Source organism: Theropithecus gelada, chromosome 12, assembly GCF_003255815.1.
Source record: "Theropithecus gelada isolate Dixy chromosome 12, Tgel_1.0, whole genome shotgun sequence".
NCBI classification, from domain to species: domain Eukaryota; kingdom Metazoa; phylum Chordata; class Mammalia; order Primates; family Cercopithecidae; genus Theropithecus; species Theropithecus gelada.
This window is the reverse complement of record NC_037680.1, coordinates 92,793,265-92,815,263: the sequence shown is the minus strand read 5'-3', so window position 1 is coordinate 92,815,263 and position 21,999 is coordinate 92,793,265. Positions and strand designations below refer to the sequence as shown.

General features: G+C 38.9%; 1 protein-coding gene across 3 annotated transcripts in view; it reads right to left on the bottom strand.

Annotated features, from left to right (window-relative positions):
* XRCC5 (X-ray repair cross complementing 5) overlaps positions 1 to 21,999 on the bottom strand; it is a 98,328-nt gene that overhangs the window by 5,700 nt on the left and 70,629 nt on the right. For 2 of the 3 annotated variants that reach the window (XM_025404556.1, XM_025404557.1), the window contains exons 17-19: positions 9,166 to 9,275; positions 7,333 to 7,429; positions 5,553 to 5,620 (exon numbers count right to left, since the gene is read on the bottom strand). In XM_025404556.1, coding sequence (XP_025260341.1) covers positions 5,553 to 5,620; positions 7,333 to 7,429; positions 9,166 to 9,275 — 275 coding nt within the window. Of the gene's footprint in view, positions 1 to 5,552; positions 5,621 to 7,332; positions 7,430 to 9,160; positions 9,276 to 21,999 lie in introns of all 3 variants that reach the window. The other variant, XR_003122126.1, reaches the window with a different exon arrangement.

Genomic DNA, 21,999 nt, shown 5'->3' with positions numbered 1-21,999 from the left:
CAGGGAGCCTTATGGGGTGATGGAAATGTTCTATTATTTTGATCTGGGTGGTGAGCACCCAGGTATATGAATGTGTAAGAATTCATCAAGTTGCACAGTTAAGATCTGTGCATTTACTATACACATGTTCTACCTCAATAAAAAATTTAATATCATATCTTAAATGTATCAAGTCTTAAATAAACTATGGGTAACACTGTGATATTTTCATTATTACTTTTCTTGTACTAGCAAACTACACCAGAGAATTAAGGCAGAAAATGAAAGCAGAAAAGAGCAAAGAAAAATGTCATAGGGTCCAACAGGGGCCAGCAGTTTGACAAAAATGCTCTCAAGAAATGATTCTTAACCTTTGTCTTCAATCCTTCACTAAGCTTTGGAGAATTCCTGTGCACTCTCACACACAGAACTGGATGTCCTCTTGACAGAGGGAGCATGGGCATCCTTTCTCTAGGTAGATGTGGTCGGTGGCATTATAAGTTGAAGGCGTGAAGAGTTGGCACCATGGTGTGGTGATAAGGTGACTGTAGCAGGCATCTGGGGGTCTGGATTCCAGTCAATTCTGCTGGCCACTAGCTTGCTGTGAGGCACTGAGCCAGAAAACTTTACCTCTCTAGACAGGGGCGTTGGTAAAATGGCCACATTGCTATCTATTAATGTCTGTGATACTAAGGTGGAAAATCCATAAATGTCAACAATAAAGAAGGATAAATTAGGCAGTTACAAGAAAAACAAGTGCTAAAATAACTTTTTTTTTCATAGAGCTTACATCAAATAATTATTTAGACATAGCTCAGCCTCTTGGAATCTGGTAAAAAAAAAAAAAATAATAATGATCCCAATGCCATGGAGATAAATCCTCTTTCTTCACTGCTTTCTCAATACTAAAGGATAATGAAGGACTAGGGCAGTGCTAGAACTAGATTCCAGGCCAGTGACTTACTGTGAGCTCTCAGACACACCACTCAACCTCTTCTACCCACTACAGAGCCGGGAGAACTGACAGATGAAGGGCACACAAAGGCTATACAAAGATTCTACCAAACAGCAAATGCTAATACCATATCTCATCATACAAACTAGAAACAGAAAAAGTGGATGAACTGACAGCTTATAACAATAATAAAAATGAACATTAAAGAACGATAATATTTATGCCTAGGTTTCAAAATTAAATGAGAGGTACCAGGAAACTTAAAAGAAAGTGACTGTCTAAACTTATGCCATGGAAAAACTTTCTATTTCTGTAGCAGAGCTGACTTCCTTCTATTTCTCAAAGGATCATACAATCCACATATTTCTAGAACACACTGGAGGGTAATAGCTCTTAAGATGTTATACAAATGTAAAGTTGTAATTTAATTTTCACTTAAAATGAACATCCCTGGATAATTACTTCCTTTCAAATGTCAACATTTAATAGCAAGAATTTGACAGCTTGCTAACTTTAAATAACTTACGGGAAGTACCTCAAAAGAATTTAAATGGACTGTGAGGATTGTTCTTTAACCTCACTGATTATAGTCAAGTTTCCTTAAATGATTATTTGGGAAGTGACCAAATTGAACATTTGAAGGCAATATAAATGAATATTTCAGTGCATGGTCAAAAGGGATTATACTTCTCTCACTTGGCTAAGAGAAATAGCTAAAGCATGTCTCTTCTATTAAAACCACAAGGAATCAGCTTCCTTGAGCCAGAATCTTCCTCCGCAATTCTCCCCATTATCATCTACATGTATACTCTTTTTTCTACACTTCTCTCCAAAAATCAACAGATGCCATTTAAACGCATTTTCAGGCCAGGAATGGCTGGTATTACATGCCTATAATCCCAGCACTTTGGGAAGCCAAGGTGGGCAGATCACTTGAGGTCAAGAGTTTGAGAACAGCCTCGCTAACATGGTAAAACCCCATCTCTACTAAAAATACAAAAATTAGCCAGGTAGGGTGGTGAGCACTTGCAATCCCAGCTACTCGGGAGGCTGAGGCACAACTACTTGAACCCGGGAGGCAGAGGCTGCAGTGAGCCGAGACCATGCCACTACACTCCAGCTTGGGCAACAGAGCAAGACTCTGTCTCTAAATAAATAAATAAAAGCATTTTTAATATAAAAGATCAAGTTTTCACTCTGGAAAACAAAATAAAGGGTTCATGTGATATTAAAGCAGACACAAAAGCATAATCTCACAGTAAGGCACGATATAGTGACGGGGGGTGGGGGAGCACCACTACACTAACAAGAACTGACAGACATAATACAGTGTACAACGAAGGTGAGTCAAAATTACAGGGTCTACTCTATGACTTTCCAGGTTATTCTAACCACCACCTGGTTCTAGGCCCAGAAAGTCATCTGTTGAAATGAAGCAGACAGGGACTACTGTATTTTAGAAATGACTGGTCCAAGATTCCACTTATAAAACTTAATCCACTTGAAAATGAAGGTCTGGTGTGGTGCACAGGAACACGCATTTTAATTCTCTTGCTACCTCCATGAGCTCCAAGTGTAACCTTTACCTTTCTGGGGCTTGGCTTCCCAGAGGTAACAGGGATGGTAGTTCCTGCTCTTGGTAATTCTTAGCAGATAACTGTGAGGATCACCGAGATAATACTGGGCTCTTTGGTTCGGGAATTGAATACAAGTAAAATTCTACTACTCTTATTTTCTACCATTATCTAGATATGATGTATACAGTGCTCTAGGTACACACCATACAAAAACAGTTCTTTAGAAGTGAAAGAGTTATATAAATACCTGGCATACATACTACATTGGCTGAAGCACTGATAAAAGTAGGGGGGAAAAAAAGGAAATGGCATTTTCTAGATGTGAAAGAGAGTCTGCTAGGTGAATGTGCAATGTACTTCTTTTGGAGGCTATGAGATAATATATATCGAAGTGCTTAGCACAGAGCTGGTACTCAATACATTTTTGTTGAATTTCCTAACTTCTTATCTGCCATGACAGTGAAGTTCAGTGTTGCTGGTAGTACTGGAAGCATACTCTCTGTGCCTTGACTATCGAAACACTATGATCTAAAGGAAGAAGAGGCCAGTCAGAGCCAGGCAACCCATGGCTGAAGTAGAAGAGATTCTCTCCACTTGTTTTTTATGATGTTCTCTCTATTCAAAGATGGTGACGTTTTGAGAGTTTTTTTTTTTTGGAGACTGAGTTTTGCTCTTGTTGCCCAGGCTGGAGTGCAATAGCGCGATCTCAGTTTACCCCAACCTCCGCCTCCTGGGTGCAAGCGATTCTCCTGCTCCAGAAGAGTTGTCTTAAACTACAACTGACATCAGTTCTGGTGATACCAGAATTATCTAAGGACACCATCTTATACCTACCCGGTCATTAACTGAAATTTCTTTCTATAGCTTCATCATCAGACATTAAAATTCCTCATGCTTAGGCTCAGTGCCTTTACATTTCAAGGAAGACATCCTATTTGCATTATAGAACAAGCCTTGCACAATTTGCAAGTGCATCATCCGTTTTCAGATTTCTTTCCTGTCTAATACTCTGGTTTAACTTTGGCTAAGATGTGCTGCTGGGAGGAAACACAAGCTTTTTTAGGTCACGGCTCCTCACTTCTTCCAAAAACTCTAATATGTACCCAATTGTCACCTGGATAACAAATTTTCTTAATGTAATAACAACAAAAAAATATTTTTCCTGATTTACTTGTTTAGCAAAAACTGATAGGTCTTCACGCCACGTGACAATTAATATTATGTGTCAACTTGGCTAGGGTATGGTCCCCAGTTGTTCCATCAAACACTACTTTAGATGTTGCTGTGAGGGTATTTTGTAGATGTGATTAACATTTACAATTAGCTGATTTTAAGCAAAGATTACTCTTAATAATATTTGTAGGTCTCATCCAATCAAGTGAAGGCCTTAAGAGCAAAAGCTGAGGTTTCTGCTTCAGGACTGTAACATAGAAATCCTGCCTGAGTTTCCAGCCTGCTAGCTTGGTCCTACAAATTTCAGACTTGCCAACCCTACAATCACACGAGCCAATTTCTTAAATTCAGCTAATAAATCTCTCTCTATATATATGTGTATATATGTGTGTGTGTGTGTATGTGCACACACACACACACGCACACCTATACGTTCTCTTGGTTCTATTTTTCTGGAGAACCTTGACTGAAACAGCCCAGTTCAAGGAGGAGATACTATCAAACATTGTATAAAGTGACAAATAGAAATAAAACCAAACAGTTAAATGGCATACTCAAGCCCATGGTGCTCAGTACTGACTGTGGCAGAGGGTACAGACACCATGGAATCCCTTCTGAGATATAATCACCACCTTACAGTATGCTTTGAAAATTCCAGGATCCTACTCCCTGAAAGTAGGGATGACATCTGTTTTGTTTTGTTTTTTTAACAAAAATCTTTTGCTAGGCAAAGTGCTTAATAAAAATTCTTGTATATTTTAATTTCTCTTTCAAACCATACTATGGTTTCTGCCAAAAGCCTTACTTAGTTGAAAATTGAAGATATTTAAATTTTGGCCTGAATTTAGCCTTCTGATTAACATTTCCAGCTTTGCGTCTGTCACTTCCCTAACAGATTCCTATTCACCAGCCCCAGACCAAGCTCTCCCTTAGTGTGTATAGTTATTTTCTGAGTCTCCGTTGTTTCCCTCTGCTCCATTTTAACTGCCTGAGCTTCTAGAGGACAGGGGTGCTGTCTTATCATCCAGCACAGTGCCTAGCGCATTGTAGAAGCTTAGTAACTGAGAGCTGTCAGGTGCCAGCAGGACTACATTAGTCAGTGACTGTAACTGAAACTGAATGTTATGAAGTACATACTTCTGAGCTATTCAACTTAATTCATTAAAATTTCATCACAACCTTGAGGTACAATGAAGGATTACTGAACTAAATAACTACATGTATTTGACTCATGGCTGAATCAGATTCAATACACACCTAACAAGGAGGCCTAGGCCTAACAATGTGTGTGAATAAAAAGTTCATGGGGACTGCACGGGGTCTTTTACTGAAAATACCTGGACGTCCCTTATGCTAGAATACTAGTGTTTCTCTATTCACTTATAATACAATCACGGAGGGGTTTTAAAATGCAAACAAACCGGCTGTGCTCAGGACCCATCTCAGACTAACAGAATGTCTAGAGTAATTCTAATTTTTTAATCAGTATTAACAACAACAGCAACAAAAAGAGGGAAGGAGGGCTCACCAAGTGACTAATGTATGGCCAGGGTGGGAACCACTGTGGATTTCATAGCCTTTACCAGGGCTGAGGCTAAGTTTGTGCACTATGGAGTTCAACAGCATGCTCTAGAGGTACTGAAGCTGGGATTACAGATGAGTTCCAGAAATATAACCACAGCCTACAGAAAACTGAGTAAGATTATAATTTCTCCCATGAGGATGCTGTGATTAAAGCAATTTACATACTGAATACAAAATGAGTACACTCATTTAGTTACCCATAAAATTTAACTTCTTCGAGGGCATCAAGAAAATAAAGTCCACTACAATAATTCAACTGAAGACAAAGAGTTACCCCTCAATACCTTTTTGGCTTCGTCAGCTGTGACAGAACTTCCAGAGGCTTCCTCTTTGGTGATGAGAGTAATTCCATCTAAAAAGTAATTCAGAGTAACATCTAAACACAGAGATACAACCCCAATCCCATTTTCCTTTCCACACCTCCTCCCACCTTTGAGTTGGAGATTTCTTTTTTTTTTAATAGAGACAGGGTCCCACTATGTTGCCCAGGCTGGTCTCGAACTCCTGGGCTCAAGTGATCCTCCCAAGGAACAAAAGTAGGTCCTTGAATAATGTTGTTTCATTAAAACATTGATGAGAAAAAAAATGGTTTCATTATGTGTCATTTTGCTTAAAGTCAGAATTTTCAAGAACCTATGGACAATGTTAAGGGAGGACTTACTGTAGCACATAGCAGAAGTTCAATAAATAAATGATAATTAAATGATTGTATGCTTTTGTTCAAACCATCAGGCACCCAATATGGAACTATGCATACATTTTGTCTTGTGGCCATGTTACTGCCTATTGATAGAGTGGCCAGAGGACTAGGGAGGAAGAAAACATGGTCTTCACCAAGGGGCATGTCTATCATTTAGGATAGTTCATCAATTTTAGCTCAGTAAGAGCAAATCAAGGGTAGAAAATCCACTCTTTAGTTTGCTCTTCTTAAGATATTTTCCTCCATCAAATGGCTGATGATACCTGACATACTGTCCGAAAAGCATATGTATTTAACATCTATTTGTACCTATGAATGGCCTTGGCCATCTGTATTCTGTCAGTGGCATATAAGCTATCAGAAAATATGGATTTTGCATATGTCCTATAAGTTTCTTTTCAGCAAATATACTATAGGCATTCAATAAATACCAAAACCAATCTCCTTCTTTTACTGGGTCAACAGCAGACACAAAAGTGATCTGAGTAAGCACCCTTCACTACCCATTCCAATTCCTTTTGTTCTCCAGTGCAGAAGTGAAAGGGCTGAAAAATTAACTGTCAGAAAAATGGTTACCTGTGTGATGAAGAGTTACCCATTAGAAGGTGGACAGATAGGTATGCAACTCTTTTTATACAGAATTTGCACACAAAGAGAGATTGAAACAAATTTTGCATCTCTAGTATAAGTGAAAAGTTTCTCTGTCTCATAAACATCATCATTTTCATAATATGTATTTTAAACAAGAAATATCTTATACTTGGGTTCTAAAAGAAAATCAGGTCATGTTCTAAAAAAGGTGGGGCAAAGGGCATGAAAAAAAGCAAAGATCAAGCCTAACATTGAAAGAATGTGTGCTGTCTTCTTTCTGAGTTTAATTTGCATTGGTTGCTGTGCAAGTGAGGAACTGAATGGTTTTGGTGCATGAAGATGCTGGTCCGCTGAAATGGAAAGTCCAAGTATATGGTAACCGAAAAATAGCAGGGAGATAAAATCTGGGTGAGGTCAACCAAAGGGCTGTGGATCCAGCAGGAGTGAAATGGCCTAAGGATCTGAGAAAGCGGACAATGTTCACCCACACAGCTGCTCCATTCAACAAACAGAAAGGCACAGCCCTGAAATAGGTCACACTGAGTAAAGAGTCTAAGATGGAACTTACATGTTTATTTATTATTTATCACTTTGTATTTATGCTTATTAAGGGAGAGTTTGAGTTCACTGAACACTGAGCATTTCCCAAAGCCATGTAGAAAGTCATCATGTTTCCCACGTAACTCATTATACAATATAGTTTATATTTAGAATTTATATGTATATTTATAATAAAATAGCCTATTTACAGAAAAAGACAAATGACAACTTACCCTGAACAACAATTTCCCAGAAATGATTTAACTGTTTAATTTCCACTTTCTCTCGAAGGGCTTTCAGGAAGTTGTTAAAGCGCTGCTCTTCTGAAAACTGTGGTAGCAAGTTGGGGTAGAGGAGGCGGCAAGTCAGAGCAAACACAAAAACAAATTCAGCCCCAGACCAAACAAAGTATTGTATATTCTGAAGCACCTTACTTATTACAAAAAAATAAAATGTTCTTCTTTGGTACATGGGAAGCTGGCATTCCAAACTGAGGTGTGTTCACTGGGGACCAGAAATCCTTCCATCTGTGGAAGGCACAGAGCTTCCCAGAGTCAGTTTTTTTGTGGTGGCCTAGCTCTTTGTTCTTAACATTCAATGTAGAAAATCTCAAACAAAAACAGAGAACAATTTTGTGAGTGCTCACACACTCATAACTCAGCTTCAATAATTATCAACTCAAGCTGGGCATGGTGGTTCATGCCTGTAATCCCAGCACTCTGGGAGGAAAGGTGGACGGATAACCTGTGGTCAGGAGTTCAAGACCGGCCTGGCCAACATGGTGAAACCCCATCTCTACTAAAAATACAAAAATTAGCTAGGCGTGGTGGCATGCGCCTGTAATCCCAGCTACTTGGGAGGCTGAGGCAGGAAAATCGCTTGAGCCTGGGAGGCAGAGGTTGCAGTGAGCCAAGATCCGTCACTACACACCAGACTGGGCGACAAGAGCCAGATTCTGTCTCAAGAAAAAAAAAAAAAGAAAAAGACAAAAAGAAAAAATAATACTCTCTCCATTAAGATTGAATGATATGTCACTGAAGTCTCTTCTGCTCCTCTCTCTCTCTGTCGTTTTTTTTAAGAAATACAATGTGACCTGGTATTTTTAAGGACACTGGGTGGCAACCATGCACAGAGGTGTTGTAAGACACCCCATCTAGCCTGGGTAGTGCTTTAAAAAAACAATACACTTTTACTATCTCTCTCCATCTAACCAAATCTTTCTCTACCAAACGGAATCATCTGCAGGCTTGTCCTGACTCTACTTTTCCAAAATTTGTCTTTATCTGAAGAGTATTCAGGTTATCTACTTCTGGATCTTTTATTGTAATCTAATTTTAATGAATTTTCTATTTTCTTGTCACTCTTTGTAAACACCTAAATTATTTAAGCATTAATTCATTCATACGTTCAGCAAATATTTAATAAGTACCCACACAAGAACATACACTACAACTGTGCCCACTTTAAAAACATACTTTCTAATTTAAACTTGCTCACTTCTTACCTAAAGATACAAAAGCCTATACAAAATTTGGAAAATGTTTAGAAATATTCTCTAAAAATTCCTAATAAAACAATCAAATAGACAAAACCCACACAAAAGGCATGGGAGGAACTTACGCTCAGTGTTCTTTTTTTTCCTGACATTTAGATCCCTACTCCTGTCTTCATAAAATCTTTCTCAATAATTATACCTATATATATTTTCCATCAATTTCCCTAAAATACCCCTTCCTTTACAATAATGAGCAGGCCACCAGAGGTTATAATGGAAATTTCCTTGGTTCCCTAAATAGGAAAAGAAAGCAAAGGCCAGGGCTTCCGTATAATAAAAAGCCAACTTTCAGGGATAAAACATCCTACCTACTCATCTTTATTCCACCTCAGAAATGACAGTGATAGTAACATGAGTTTAAGTCATTTCTAGTTCCATTGGCATACACTGCTATTCACATTGAGAATGATAATTTCCACGGCCCAGGCTCATTTCCGGGATGCTGTATGCCTCTTTCCCTGTGATAGTGGCCAACTGTTTAGGAAGAAAAGAGATGCGAGGATAACAATACCTTAATGGCTTCTTCTCGGAAGGCTCGGATGCAGTCCATGCTCTTCATAAAATATGGTGTTTCATTAGTATCCAAAAACTGTTCGATGTGATTTATGAGCTGGTTACTCGCTAAAACATAAGACAACACATTTTCTTAGATTTGAGTGATGCTTGAGAGAGGGTATGCTTCCGTGTTTGTGCCTATAAGTATGTATTATAGTTCACAAGACTCATGGTCAGCAAGTACAATTGCCTTACTTCTTTTAGGAGAGAGAGGAGATGCAAAATCCTGATTTCAAAACTCTATATTTGAGAAGTCTGAATAATACCTATTGATATTTGTCAATAAATTAATTTCTAAAATGCTGAGAATTACAGTTGAAATACTCCTTTTTGGGATATCAGAACCTAGGTTGTAGATGTTTTTAAAATTGTTGTTGTTGTTATTTTATTTTCCCCCAGAATTTAGGGGCCATTTGGATAATTCAAAACTGCCTTTCCTATTGTATTCACAGAAAACAGATCCTCTAGTCCCTCCCCTAATTCTACTCAGGATAACTGTCCAACAGTGCTGGGCAGTGAAAAATAACGAGCCAGGGACACCCCATCTTCTACCAATCCAAGGTTACATTAGGAAAGATCAGCCCCAGTCTTAACAAAATATCCCTTTTGAATGAGAAATCATTACTATCTATCTTATGCCCTTAGCTGGACCTGAATATTCTGCCTATTGCTCACCACTCCAAAAGCCACAAATACTTAATAAACAGTAACTGTCAGCAAGCAATGTCATAAATGCTACAGAAGGAAAAAATGCATTCACAGTGTTATCATTTCCAAAGTAGGTTACAACTTATAAAGAAACAAAAAGTTATTCAGTATGAATAAAAAGCAGAGGAAAACGGAAATCTAAAAGTCATGAGGAAGCTTAATTTGCTGTGCAGATCAAAACTGACCCTTAAGATCTGTGTGGAAGAACAAATCAGGGAGATGTGGGTATTCATGCCTAAAGGCTCCCTCTCCTGTGTCCCCTCAAACCATTCACTAGCTGTGGCTGTTTGGCAATTTATGCTGAATGTTCAAGATATTCTATGACTGCATGTTTCCCCAAATCACAGCCTCCTGTGAGCATTCTAGCAGCTACGTGTGTGTGCACAGTGCTAAAGAAAACTACTTTCAAGCTTTACCAATAAAGACCCCAGGCCACTAACTCTGTGAATCACAGTGACCTGAACATTACTCAACGCCTTCCTTATTAAAAACATGAAATCGGTGCTAAGAATCTACTTATTTCCTAAGGACCACACAGCATATAGAAATGATTACAAAACTGGATGAAGCATTTTTTAATACAGCAATTTTCCAGCAAGGGAAAAATATCCCCAGTAACCGTTTCATCCCTTCTACCAACTCGGAAATTATGATCTCCATTATAAGAAAGCACTTAACAAACTTGAGGGATTAAAGAAACATTTCCCTGCAATTTCAGAAATCTTTACCAACGTATCCCGCAGAAGGGAATTAATATCCAACTACAATTCAAAGTAGAGAATGTTCAGATGAATCTTTTTAAACAAGGTAAATAATACAACCCTGATTAGTAGGCAGAGCAGAAAACCATCAACAAAAACTCAAAGCAAACAGAAGTTATCTCCCCTTTTCAGCTTGAAAAGCAAAATAACAGAAATGTTCGATAACAGAAAGCGGTGTACTTTCCCAGATCATTTGATAGAAAGTTCACTCGAAGTTACGTATCTGGGCACAAATAAAAACCTTTACAGGCCAAGGACAATAATCCTAGAGACTCTAAATTCTCCATTTCTTTTGAAATGAGAATAGGAAATCTTAGGAAGCTATAATGGAAACGTTTCACTTTGTTTGATAGTATATACTTACTGTATGACTACTATGTAGAAGATATGTAGAAGATACTATGTTATGTTCTGTGGGAGACAGAATTAAGTTGAAGATAAGGCCCTTGCCTTTGAGGAGTTTGCAGTTGAATAGGGGATATAATGCATTTACATAAAATTAACACTGGGAAATAATGTGAAGAGAGCTATGAGTTTTAAGGAATTATATTAATTGGTTTGAATTTTTAAAAAATCTTTGGTGATTACAGAAAGTTTCATAAATCAATATGGCTTTTTAGTTAGGCAATGAAAAACAGAATCTGGCAATTACACAGCAGGAAGCAGAATTAGCCTAAGTATGAAGAAGAAAGCACAAGGTGTGTGTGGAGAAAAGCAAATGGCCTCATACATGGACAGAAATAGGGGAAGAAAAAAGAGTGAGGATTAGACAGAAAATGGCTGGAGGAAAGGGAGTTCCAAGAAGACAGTATATGTGAGAGTCCTGAGGTAGGGGGTAGAGCTTGGCTCCTTAGAAAGTGTAGAAGAAATAAGAAATTTTAGCGGTTGGATAGTGGAAAGGAAGCTGAAGAAGGTGGCTAGGAAGAATTAGTCACAGAGAGAGAGAGAGAGAGCGCGTGTGTGTGTGTCAGGAGTTCATGGCATCACAGATACTAAGAGAAGAGATTACTCAAAGGAAAGAGTTGTCTGCTGTGTCCAAACTATTGCAAAAAGACTACAAGGAAAAGAATATAAAGAGCATAGGTAATTAAGGATAAAAACATAGGGAATCCTAAGAGCTTGGAGCCCATGAAATGACTACACAGGTACTAAACTGCTTTGCGAAAAACCAAAGCAAAACAAAAAAACAAAACAAACCACCAGCTTCCTGACTCATTTTATCCTGAACTATGATAGAACACACATACACACACACACACACACACACGCACGCTATCTTACAGAGAAAAATATTCAAAAGAAACAAAAATAAAGTAAATACCCAAGCCAACAATCCATTTGCAATGATAAAGGAAAGAAGGTAGTCCAGTCTGCCGTGACTTCTTTATAAAAGGCAGTAGCAGGAGTCTTAATACCCAGTTTCCTTGTAAAAAATGAAGTCCTAATGTATCTGTGGGCCTATTTGGATTTAGTTTTTCTTATTTACACGTTAGACTGTTCTGCTCCTTCCTCCAGAGGGTTCACAAACACAGATGGATAAACATATCCAAACTTCCAATAAACCCAGTGAATACAAAGAACCAGATTTTGGCCTTCTAGGAATACTCAGTTACATGGCTTGTAAATCTGGTCCATGATTCTAAATTCTGTCCCTCTACCCAGACTACTTCTGTGGATCACTGACTATGATGAACCATTTAACACCAGGGAATAGCTGTGATGGATGATGTGTGAATATACTGAGTATCAAAAGGGATATAGACAAGAGACTTCCCTTCCAAAGTTCTGTGGCAGTTCACATTTCCCTGCCATTTTTACTAGAAGTAAAATGCAGAAATGGCTAACAAAAACAATATTCCACTTTGGCTGGATTACGCTTTTGATTCCCCTGCCTCACATAAAGGAAACGCTGATCATCAGGATGCTTTTCTCTGCTTCTACATCAATTACAGGGCTAAGGAACAGCTTATCAGTCTTCAAACTCAGTAAATCACAGCCCCAATTATAATTCACCAAAATGCTCTTCAAAATTAGTCAGTGACTCAATAATACTCATTAGTAGCTAAAATAAAAAATGGCCATTGGAAGGGCCATCCATCTTAACATACTAAGTCAGGCAAATGGCTGTTACTTATTTCCAGGATTACTTCAAATGTCTGTTTTGGATTTTGAGGTTTTAGATATGGGCATCTATATACTAACTCAGTATCTCACATGAGTACAGATGTTGATAACCAAAATCAATCTCAATACTTCAGTATCATATTCAAAATGTTATCAAGATTTAGAAATGTTACAGAAGAGGAAAATGGCAAAGTTTTCTTGTTTAATCTGAAATACACATTCTTCTTCTCTACTGAAAACATTTACCACCACCCAAAGTCCCATAAAATGGACTATACCTCCCTTCTCATTGCAGTCACCAAGGTCAAAACACCCAGGGCCATGTGCATGTCTGCCTCTGACTTTACATTTACTCACTACCTCTGTTCTTTGCAAAGATGTTTCCAGCAAAGTGAAAGGAAGTCATTTATTGTGGGATTTTCTCCTCCATCTGACAGAGCTCAAAAAGCAGTAAGTTCCCTCATCTGTCACAGATTATATATAAAAGACTGTGAAGACACCTCAAACAATTTGGCTGAACTCAGCCATCATTTAGGATATTTCCCAATTTAATTCTTCTCACTTTCTCAATGCCTCATGTAAATGTAACTTATTGAAATGCTGTACATTTTGCAAATGTCAGCAGTTAAATAACTTTTAAATGTTAAGAACAAATTTATGGCCTGTGGCAATGGCGCAAGTCTGTAACCCTAGCACTTTGGGAGGCCAAGGAGGATGGATCACTTGAGATCAGAAGTTCGAGACCAGCCTGGCCAACATCGTGAAACCCTGTCTCTACTAAAAATACAAAAATTAGCTGGAAACCACTTGAACCCAGGAGGCGGAGGTTGCAGTGAGCCGAGATCATGCCACTGCACTCCAACGTGGGCAACAGAGTGAGATTCCATCTCAAAAAAAAAAAAAAAAAAAGAAGAAGAAAGGAAAGAAAAAAACAAATTTATATAGCCAATGACAATCGCATCTTTGTAACACAAAATTAAAAGTGACAATAAAAATCAAGCACTTAAATCAAAATAAGTATAAGGACAGGTAATTCATTATTAAGAGAATAAAAAGGAGTAACGCCCATCAGCAAATAAAACTCCAGGCAAGCAGTCCAGTCTACCATAAATTAAATCCACGTGTAAATTACAATCATTGTTTAAGCCAGAAACTTGTAAAAGATATTTGCCTGATAAGAAAGAAAGCCTGTTTTAACACAGGCAATTTAAGAAACGTATCAAAAACAGGCTTTCTTTATGCCTCTTTACTATCGGATATAAATTGGCCACTGTGGGTAGAGGCAGTATGTACATCAGTCAGGGTCCAACACAAACAATATAAATCATTCCAAATATTTAACACAGGAGATTTAAGACAGGCAATTGTTTCGCAGGTTATGAAGTGTGTTAAAGCCAACTGAAAATGGTGCTGTAACCCAGGGATTGGTAACGGCAAGAAACCCTTAGCATCCCTTGGTACACAGGAAAAAGAAAAGAAAGGGTATAAATAGAGCTCTGAGGACCAAAGATGCAACCCAACACAGAAAGGGAGGAAGAGCTACCCTGGTTTCTCCCTCCCTACTTCCCACCAGTATCTCTCATGCTGAACCCAGTAGGAAGTCTTTAGACACGGGAGCCTGGAAAATGCAACCCACAGGAGCCAGCTCTGCCCACACCTCCCTCAGATGCAGGGCATACAGAAGAAGGGAGGGGGAGGAGGGGATCTAAGGGCACAGTGTGTTATGAACTCACAAGGGGATGGCCCATTTTATGAACTGGATATTTCCAGGAGACAGAAATGCAAGGGATCAGGCTGGGCCCAGTGGCTCACGCCTGTAATCCCAGCACTTTGGGAGGCCAAGTCGGGTGGATCACCTGAGGTCAGGAGTTCAAGACCAGCCTGGCCAATATGGCGAAACCCTGTCTCTACTAAAAATACAAAAAGTAGCTGGGTGTGGTGGCACATGCCTGTAATCCCAGCTACTCAGGAGGCTGAGGCAGGAGAATCATCGGAGCCTGGGAGGCAGAGGTTGCAGTGGGCCAAGATCTCACCACTGTACTCCAGCCTGGGCGACAGAGTGAGACTCCATTTCAAAAACACAGAAATTAGCAAGGCATCATTTAAATTATAAGGGAAGCTAAAATATGCAGGTTTATTTCTTGCTAGCGAGGTAGGATACAATGAAATTCAATTAAAAGTTACTGAAGAAGTTCAAAAGCATATTTAAAGCTTTTCCCAGCCATTTTTATTTTTTTTAAAAAGCTATATTTCTGTAAAAAACAAATTACGTAAAAAAATATTGTTTTCACTTCTACTTGAAACATTTTTAGAGCTACATACATTTCCTTTCCTTTGGGTCTAACATGGTTGTGACATGCAACTGTGTGGACCATGACAATAAACAAGAGGTAATGGATGCAACTGAGCATTTCCCATGGCATTCTGGTCCTCTCAGAAATCAAATGTACTTCTCAAATTTTAAGTACAAAAAGAAGGTATCTTAAATATTTTTTCTCTAAATCACACACACACACAGACACAAAATGCTGACTTATTTCTTAAACACCCTTCTTTCTACTTCCACTTCTAAAGAGTTTGGACTGAAGAGTGCTCTTTGCTCTTGGTATTCTTTGTTTTTTAGTTGTATGGTCTTTAATGAAATATTCTTATTAAGGAAAAATAAATCACTGGATGGCAACAAAAGAGAACTAGGAAAAAAGCATAAGCTTGAGTAACCTGAAAATGACATTGGAATCTGTCATCTTTTTTAAGCAGCTGGACTGAGAAGCAGACATAGCTCTGCTCTTTGCCTTAGCCTGCCCTTCTTCCACCTTCTAGAAACTATTCTGTAAGCTCTTTGCCCCAAACTTCCTCAATCTAACAAAAAAGAAGTTCCCTGCCTCCCTTTCAGAACAGAAAAATCAGTAGATACGACAGAGAAAACACCACAGACATAATATTATGCGTGACCAGTGGCACAGGAAATTGGACTAAGGTATGCAAAGTGCTGACCACCTCAACACACAGATGCAGTCCTGTATTTTTAAATTATTATTACTCTTCTTACCAATAACTAAAAAACTCAATTAAAACCTCACCATTTAAGTTCCACAAGTTCAGTCAGAGCCCATTTTTTCATGCTTAATGATTTTCTCATTAAGTGCAGTAATTTCTTACAAATTGCAGTAATAAAAGTAAGTCCGGCTGGGTGTATTCCCCCCTTTTATATGCTGCCTTTTCATTGATGTGTTAAATTAAAACCCCAGGCACAAGGAACAGACTAAATGCAAGGTCTTTATTGTCAGAATCCATTCCTGCAGACTATGAGATCTCTCTCCTTTTATTTCTGTTTTTATTTGAGCTAGCTGTGAATCCTACTTTGTAGCCACAGGAAGAATAATATGGAAGGTCTCTTGGCCTTAGCTCACTCTGTATAACAAATATGGTACTGGGAGCTAATGAGAAACTAGAAAAATGATATCCAGTTAGCCCACTGGCTGTAAGCTCATTTTATGTAAGACAGCATTATGATATAACATTTTTAGTATGATGAATAATAGTTCTCATCTTAAATAGCCTGGGTTATGACCAGATCTGTTACCAGGTCAGCTGGCAAATTTTAAGTTTCCTGGTAAGTGGAATAGTTCTGTGGCATTCTACGGTCTTGTAATTTTTTATTAAAAATATTCAGTTTAACCATTAAAAAACCACTGAACATATCCCACAAAGCCTGAAGGTCATCAATTAATATTTACAGGGCATACAACAGTTAACTAAAGACCAAAGAACATGCACTGCCTAGTGTAACTAATTTTCCCCAATTCTACAAAGGAGTGCACTTAAAGTAGAATATTGAGACATTATGCTAACATAAGAAAGAAACTAAAGGAAGACTTTCTCATTAAATGAGGAAATATCTTTCAGCTTTTTAGGAAATACATATGTCACATGCCTGAAGGAATGTGTTGTGGTGGGGAGTGAAGGCTAAGGGAAGGCAGAGAAAGAGGATCTCCACAATTTTCCAAGGTCCTAGAATTCTAAAACTTGGCAATGCTTACTAGAATCGATAGAGAAGAATTAAGAACCTTATCACCATGCTTGATTCCATTCCAAATGAGCATTAGGGGAAAGGAAAAAATGCAAGATAATAGCGATAGGTACTGTAGCAAATTTATGGTATCTATCTAGCTTCATACCTGAGTAAATGTCATCAAACTAACATAGCAAGTAAGTAGAAGACACCAAGTAGTCATAGTAACAGTGCAGCCAAGAGGAAACAGGAACACAAAACCAATCTGGCAATGGGATCCAATTAAAAGTTGGTAATTGAACGGAACTGAAACGCAGGTATCAGTTGAAGAGACAGAGTGAGTGATGAGTCAGACTCCTCACCAAGGAGAGAAACAGGCAGCCATTGCTGAATGGCTTTTGGGGAAGTTGGACAACGGGGACGCAGCACACAAGTCTTCTAGGATGCCTCAAGAATTTCAGTCTTTTTTGAAAGGAAATACTAGGTACCAGAAATTTTATAAAGACAGTATTCTATCTGATAACTCCTAAAAACTGATAAATAATGCCTTGTGTTTATACGGTATCTTTTCTTAGGGACCTCTCAGATTCTTCTTTCTTTTCATTTTCCCCCCTCTATCCTTTCTGATTTTATGAAGGAAGTTTTATAATATTCTAGAGATCAAAATACAGACATGTTAGATTCTCTACTTCTTCTCTGATGGGGCTAAGACTTAGGAACTAATCCAAAGAACCAGAGAAGTAAATCTGCTGCAATTCAAAAATTCAAATCATTATTACTCCCAAGCACTGTTTTATTAAAGTTGGCAATGGAAAACAAAAAAGCCAGATGAAGGTCATTTTGTCTCACTGATGGTAGAGCACCAGCAGTATCTAAGATAATGAATCATACTACAATAAAAATACAACACGGCATTGGGATCCAAAGATATACTGGTTCTCAAATCACAGACATCTCTTTAGAGTAGGATTTGGGGGTAAATACAAGAACGGTCATTTTTAATAAAGAGTTAATCAGCTTTAGAAAGCCGATGCTGCAAGGGCATTAGCAGGAATATGGTTTGAATACAAGGTTCATAGAGGGAATCTGTATAAGAATAGGTCAGGAGAGGCAGAATGGGACTAGACTGTGGCAAGTCTTGAATGGGGGACTGAATGGGAGTAATTGATAATGGTTGACGCAGAATAAAATCTGTGCTATAAGAAGTTAAATCTGTATAAACATATGGGCAGGAATGAAGGAGAACTTTGAAGGTTATTAATGAAGGATGCTGGAACTGTCCAATGACAAAATAATGAAAGCCTGAGTTAGGATAGTGACAGGATGGAAAGGAAGAGACAGACCTGAGAAGTAAATTAGAAGACGATTAGAAAGCAGAAGAGAAATGGATACAAAGTTGTCAGAAATGCTCATTAAACTCAAGGCCAGCCATGGTGGCTGATGCCTGTAATCCCAGCACTTTGGGAGGCCAAGGCGGGCAGATGATCTGAGGTCGAGAGTTCGAGACCAGCCTGACCAAGACAGAGAAACTCCGTCTCTACTAAAAATACAAAATTAGCCGGGTGTGGTGGTGCAAGCCTGTAATCCCAGCTACTCAGGAAGGCCGAGGCAGGAGGATTGTTTGAACCTGGGAGGTGGAGGTTGCGGTGAGCCGAGATCACGCCATTGCACTCCAGTCTGGACAACGAGAGTGAAACTCTGTCTCAAAAAAAAAAAAGATACTCAAGGGGCAAAACAACAGCAACACTGCCACTTATTTCTGGAAAGTCCCATTAATAGCATCAGGACACGCCATCGCTTAGGTGGTTGCCATCCTTAGAATGCCCTTCCTTTGGGCCCTCTCCTATCCACCTGTACCATAATGGACCAGGTTACGCCAACCTCCTCCAGGAATTATTTTTAAGACAGAGTCTTGCTCTGTTGCCTAGGCTGGAGTGCACTGGCATGATGTCAGCTCACCGCAACCTCCTGCCTTCCAGGTTTAAGCAATTCTTGTGCCTCAGCCTCCCGAGTAGCTGGGACTACAGGCCCACGCTATCACGCCCGGCTAATTTTTGTATTTTTAGTAGAGACGGGGTTTTGCCATGTTGGCTAGGCTGGTCTTGAATTCCTGGCTTCAAGTGATCCACCCGCCTTGGTATGCCAAAGTGCTGGGATTACAGGTGTGAACCACTGTACCCAGTCCCTCCATGAATTCTTCTTCAAAGGAGTCACCTACCCGCATTTGCACCCATATATTCTGCCTTCCATCCTATTGCCTTTGCTGAACTGTGTGTTATCTAAGTTACCCCCTTCCCCTTGTGCCCTAGATCCCATGCCTCTCCACTACTCCAGGATTTCTTCCAGTCTCACATCTTACAGTCTCTATGGCGCCTTCTCCATGATTTATACATACAACTCAGACCTTTTTCCTGAAGTCCAGACCTGTGTGACCACCTTCCCCTTCTCAGCAAATGGCAATTCGTCCAGTTGCTCAGACTAAAAATCTTGGGAGTTATTTTTAACCTCTTTCTCTCTCACACACTCTACATTCAAATGATCAGCAAAACTTGACAATTCTACTATCAAAACAGATAAAAAAATCGGACCTCTTCTTACTACCTCCTGTCACGTGGATTAATGCCAAAGCCTTCTAACTCATCTGCCTACCTTAACCTTGCCCTTTTCCTCAACATGGTATGAAATATAAAATCAGATCATCCACTACTTCAAACTCTTCAACGGTTTCATATTTCACTCAGAGAAAAGCAAAAGGTCTAGGAGGCCTTATGTGATTATGTACCCCAGCCAGCTCTCTGATCTCAGCTACTTTCTTTGCTCCAGCCACACAGGCCTCTCTGATGCTTCTAGCCAAGCACACTCATCCTGAGCTTTTCAAGAACATGCTGCTCCCTCTGTCTGCAAAGCTCTTCCCACAGATATCCACTAGGTTCTCTCTCTCACTATCCTCAATTCTCAGTTCAACAGTCAGGACTTCCCTGATCCTCTACATAAAATTATAAGCCCATCTCAACCCAGCATTCCCTATCCCACTATCCTGCTTTAACTTGTCTCTATAGTGCTGCCACGGGTTGAACAGTATCCCCACCCCGTCCCTACATTCCTGTCCTTACCAAAACCTCACGTGACCTTATTTGGAAAAAGGGTCCTTGCAGATGTGTGATCAAATTAAGATGAGGTCACTAGGAAAGGCCCTAATCCAACAGGACTGACATCCTTATAAGAGGCAAATTTGGATACAGACACACAAGAACTCCCTGTTAAGAGAGACGCAGAGATAAGAGTAATATATCTACAAGCCAAGGGATGCAAGAATTGCCAGCTGTCACCAATGGCTACAAGAGAGCACTGAACAGATTCTCCCTCACACCTCTCAGAAGGAAGCAGTCCTGTGATTTTGGACTTTAGTCTCCAGAACTGCAAGGATAAACTTCTATTGCTTTAAGGCACTCAGTTTGTGGTACTCCATTACTGCAGCAACAGGACACTAACACAAGTGCTTATCACCATTTGACATATATTTTCTTATTTGTTTACTGTCTGTATCTTGGTATGCCTGGCACACAGTAGGCATTCAACAAATAACTGTTGAAGGGATGAACAAATGGTGTAGGCCTCACTGGTTTACTCTTCTAAAAGCCTAAGGAATGAACATGTCTTTTTGTTGTTCGTTCAATTTAAACCTGTAGGCTGTGTATTTAGTACTAGCTGCCCCTTAGGGGAGTAGACAGTCTAGCACTCTCTTTTATCCCCCTCCCCGCCCTTAATTTTACAGAGATGGAAATAGTTACAATAAAGCTCTACTGAAGGGGGAAATGCAGAAAGAATAACAGGCTATGTAAGAGATATATGCAGATGCACAGGGATGAGATATCACATCCAACATTAGCATGATTATATGCATGAAGACATCTTGGCTTTTTATTGTTGCTTACTAAGTATGCCTCATCTCATCTTGGTGCACACCTTTTTCTTTTCTTAGCTCAAGCTGCTTGATGCCACTGGGAACGGAGAGTTCTCCCAAAATGTACTGTCTCTGACTATATTCCCAATTCATTACACCCGAAAACAATTAACCATCTTGATCACAATACGGGGCATTAGTAGGGATGAACAGGGTTATTCCTATGAAGACAGAGAATGTGGGTATGGGCAGAGTTTCAAAGGGAGGGAGACAATAAAGATGTCCACTTTTTAACTTTATATGCTATTATATTACTATTTGCCTTTTCCCCCATATAAGCATGTACTTATTCTTAATGAGAAGCCTAAGCAGCAAGTAAATCATCTCAAAACAGTTAAGAGATTGTCATACCAGGAGACAATAAACAATTTGTTTCTATTTCTAGTGAGCTCTCAACAGGAAGACAATTTTCATGGGGTGACACTTAGGATACTTCTATTTCACTGATCCTTTTCTTTCTTTTTTGTTTTATTCTTTCTGAACCAAATACTTTGTTCTTTTCGTTTATTACTCATATACTTAAAGAGCAGTGGTAAAAAAGGCCCTTAGAAATAATTTCATCTACTGTCCTCAGGAAATTTGAAGCAGGTCTACAGGCATATCTTATCTTTGGTTTGTGGCTTTTACCATTCTTACAATCCTATACATTTAAAATTCCTATGTATACGTCTTGCTGGCTTCATTACAATCCACCTAAGAATAATCAGACACAGGGCAAATTGCGGGAATAATCCAACCTTAGTTATATTTTCTTCTCAGTCCATGAGACAAAAAAGGAGTCAAACAAAATAAATACATGCTTGACAAAAATGGGACAAAAGAAGAAACAAATGAAAGGAATAATGAACCTGTAAATTTTCAAAATCTATAAACATCAATCTAAGACTTGATGTACTTGATATACCTGTTGCCACTAAAATTGACTTTCACTTCTCACAACTAATCACTTTTCTGCTCCAACAAGTTCCTAAAATCTACACAATTTTTCCAGTACTAAGTAAATTTATCCTCTACTAATATAAATTAATTTTTACTCGAAGCAAAGGATTCAGAAACACACACAAACTTGCAGCACACATAGCTAAGTTTATTTTTCTTAAAATGCCAATACCTGAAGACCCGTATTTAAAATATACTCTATTACCTGAACTGACAATGTTTTCTTTAGTGTTACCCTGTAAAAATTCACTAGGATCTCATGACCCAAGCTGGTTTAGCTAG